Source organism: Malus sylvestris, chromosome 1 (assembly GCF_916048215.2).
Source record: "Malus sylvestris chromosome 1, drMalSylv7.2, whole genome shotgun sequence".
In the NCBI taxonomy this organism is placed as follows: Eukaryota; Viridiplantae; Streptophyta; class Magnoliopsida; order Rosales; family Rosaceae; genus Malus; species Malus sylvestris.
The window spans coordinates 25045664-25049079 of NC_062260.1; the positions used below are offsets into that span (position 1 = coordinate 25045664).

General features: G+C 41.5%; 1 protein-coding gene across 1 annotated transcript; it reads left to right on the forward strand.

Moving 5' to 3' along the window:
* Positions 1–369: 369 nt before the first annotated feature.
* On the forward strand, positions 370–1593 carry LOC126630149 (zinc finger CCCH domain-containing protein 54-like). Its single transcript, XM_050300283.1, is given in 2 exon segments — positions 370–961; positions 963–1593. Coding segments are annotated over 2 exon segments (903 nt in total). The 5' UTR covers positions 370–376; the 3' UTR covers positions 1281–1593.
* Positions 1594–3416: the final 1823 nt, after the last annotated feature.

The following is a 3416-nucleotide window of genomic DNA, read 5'->3' on the forward strand; positions in this document are numbered from 1 at the left end:
ACTCCATGGACACAAACCTAGGTCTATTCCACAACCCCACAATGAAGGGTATAATTGGAAATCCGACTTTATTACGACGGAAAAAACCTTCAACACCTGGCGGGAGCTGCTGAGTTTCCGCCAACAACTGTCGCACTCTTGGAGTATCAACCTCCAAGCAAATGCAATCTGTGCAATCCACTCCCGAATTAATTTTTCACTTCAACATATTAACGCCCGTTAATACCGACTAACTGACGGTGGGTGAAATCATGGTTAAAACTTTAACGCTAGCCAGAGAGAACTCCCCACACTATAAATACACCCTCTCCGGTAGCTCTCCAACCCGTCCCATAACTTGTAAGCTCTTTTCTTTCAATCCTTTGTAGCCGAAGCCATGATGCAAGGCGTGTATCCGGGCTACTACTACCTATTGGCCGAACCAAACGTGTGCTATTCGGGTCTCTTCGGGAGTCCCGTCCAGTATCACGAACCGATGATCCCCGTCCTGTATCGGTACCAATGCCAGTGCCAGTACCACGACCCGATGATCGACAATGCCATATTTGGGTCCGACGAGTTCCGGATGTACGGTTACAAGGTGAAGCGTTGCCCTCGCATGCGAGCCCACGACTGGACTGAGTGCCCCTACGCTCATCGCGGCGAGAAGGCCCAGCGCCGTGACCCCCGCAAATACGCCTACGTGGCGATTGTTTGCCCCGCATTTCGCAGAACCGGTCACTGCCGCAAGGGCGACAGTTGCGAATTTGCCCACGGAGTGTTCGAGTATTGGCTCCACCCGGCCAAGTACCGTACCAGTGCATGCAATATTCTCATCAACGGGTACTGCCCGCGCAAGGTGTGCTTCTTCGCTCACTCGCCCGACCAGCTCCGCCCGGAACACAAGTATTCCGCCCAGAAATACTTTATTGCTTATCAGCAAGCAGGTTATTATCCTCCCAACCAGTACTAACAGTAACAACGACAACTACGACCACGTGTACCGTGCGTCCCCAAGGACCCCGAAGGCCAACCTTGGAGGAGGAGGCGTGGAAGTGAAAGCACCGTTGACCGTTGAGGAAAATCAGACTATGATGAACAACAAGAAGATCGTTGACGAGTCTCGCTTGAAGGTGGAGGAATTCCTGAACAATTTGAGGGCGTTGAGGCTGAGTGACTATGAGATGGAGTATGACCAAGGTGAAATCGATGCTGCTTGTGGGATGAAAAGTTATGGTGGTGGAGAGGCGTCGGTGTCGGAGATGCCTCAGTTCGACTGGATTACCGAGCTGCTGCAGTAAATCTCTCGAGCTTACTTGAGCGGGAGAGTCCAAAAATGTCAATCAAGTGTGTAGATTTGATGATGAAGAGATATTGTGGGGTTAATTGGTGTTGATGAATTGTGTGGCGTTCTGCATGTGCAAAAGAATGGTTTCCTCCATTTAGTTTAATGCAGGTATCTAGAGAGATTGCCTAACTAGTAATAAGGAGGAAATATCTTTGTAATGTAAGAGATTATGTTGTAATTTTCTGTTTTAGTGTCAGTTAATGTACTACCTACATTAATCGGTGGTACTTAAGTGTGTAAAATATTATGTGTAATGAAATGTTAATCGTGTTTATCTTTTTCGACTCCTTTATTTTCCTGCATTTTCATTCATTAAATCCAATCCTTTTTTTCGTGGAAAAGGAAAATTAAGTATAAAAAGTCCCTACAAATATTCTTTTTCCCCCAAAAAATTTAGATAGTTTTTTAACTAAAGAGATTTTTCCAACGGAGGTTTGTTGAGTTGATAACTAATGATTGTTCTCTTCACTAGATCAAGACGTAGATTCAAGTCTCGTTATTTGCAATCTCTTATGGTGGGAGATCTCTAAAAACCCTTCTGTAAGTCCTAAATAGTACTTTCTGTCATCAAATTTAGTAAATAATTAATATGGTAATATTGTCAATGTGAAACGTTGTATTCATCGTGATAGTTGTCGTCTTTTGGCCGACACACATAGTAAAGACAAGGGTTGGATCCATTTATCAGTCTCAATATAAGGTTGAAGCTAGAAGCCATGAAAGACGTTAGATTTCGTCAAGATTGGGTTTAGTCATAACGACACTATGGATTTAGTCAGTGCGGTTATATGGCTCACAAATGTTCGGAAGATGTGAAGTGGTTTATTTATTTGTTTCTGTTTAATAATTTCCAGAAATTGCCTTCGAGTTTGGCTTTGATTTCTCTCTATAGGAGATTTTTCTAAAATTTAATTTTCGTTTTGGTTGGTGTGCTACCTCTTTTGAATCTATGTGTGAAGGGTGGAGTTGTTTGCTTGCTGGATCTACTTCACTTGGTATTCTGGGATCCTGGTAGTGATTAAGTGATGCGATCGACCAATGGGCATCATACTTCCTGTTCCAACTTCTAATATAAGATTTAAGATTTTGTTTACAAATTACACATGATCTCCGTGTAGCACGAGGATTAATGATTTTATTGATCTATGTAATTTGCGGTTCACAATGAGCTTGTATGAGTGCGTGATGTCTACTTATTGCATTGTGGTTAGTATGCTTTATTGTAATACTTTTATATTAGTTTGCGAGGACCCTTTGAGGACCGAGTTATTCATGATATATATTTGTAATGCCCTTTTGAATTAGTCAAACACAAGACCTTTCATTTACAAATGAAGAGAAATATCATGCACTGGACCGTAGAACTATGTAATACTATTTTGATAATAACTTTATTCACAAAAGTATAAGTCAAAATGTATACTTACCAAAGGAAGATGGCTTCTCATGAATTAAGGAAAGAGTTTTGAAATCCAAGTGTTGGCTCGTTTACAAATCGTTGGTTTCAGGACTACAACAAAATTACCTATAATTTATGTCGGATTAAATACAAATCTGACATACACTCATGTAATGTTGGATAACATAACCGACACCATTGCTAGTGTCACCAAAAGGCTTTTAATGTCGGTTAGTCCCCTTAATCCGCCACGAAGAAGGAAAGCAATATAAAATAAAAAAAGGATAGTAGTGTCGCATAAAAGTGACATTGAAACTCACGTTGGATACATGCGACATTAAAAAAGGATAGTAGTATCGGCCCTAACCGACACCACATAACTATTTAATAAATAAAATAAACAACTATATTGTCACCTATAACCGACACCACAAACCATTAATAAATAAAAATAAATAAAAGTTTATCTCAGATCCTCTATCGACGACTTCCACTACTATTCCTGGCCACCACTTGGTTTCTCCTCCTTTATTTCATGATGCCCGTCGATCACATGTCTTTTGTTATCTGACCAATCTCCAGTAAAGTCTCTGTGACTACTCTCATCACCCCTCACCAGCCTCTCCCACTTGAGAGTTGTCTGTGCTCATCATGTACTCATCGATGCTTCCTCCCCTAGCTCCATCGCTC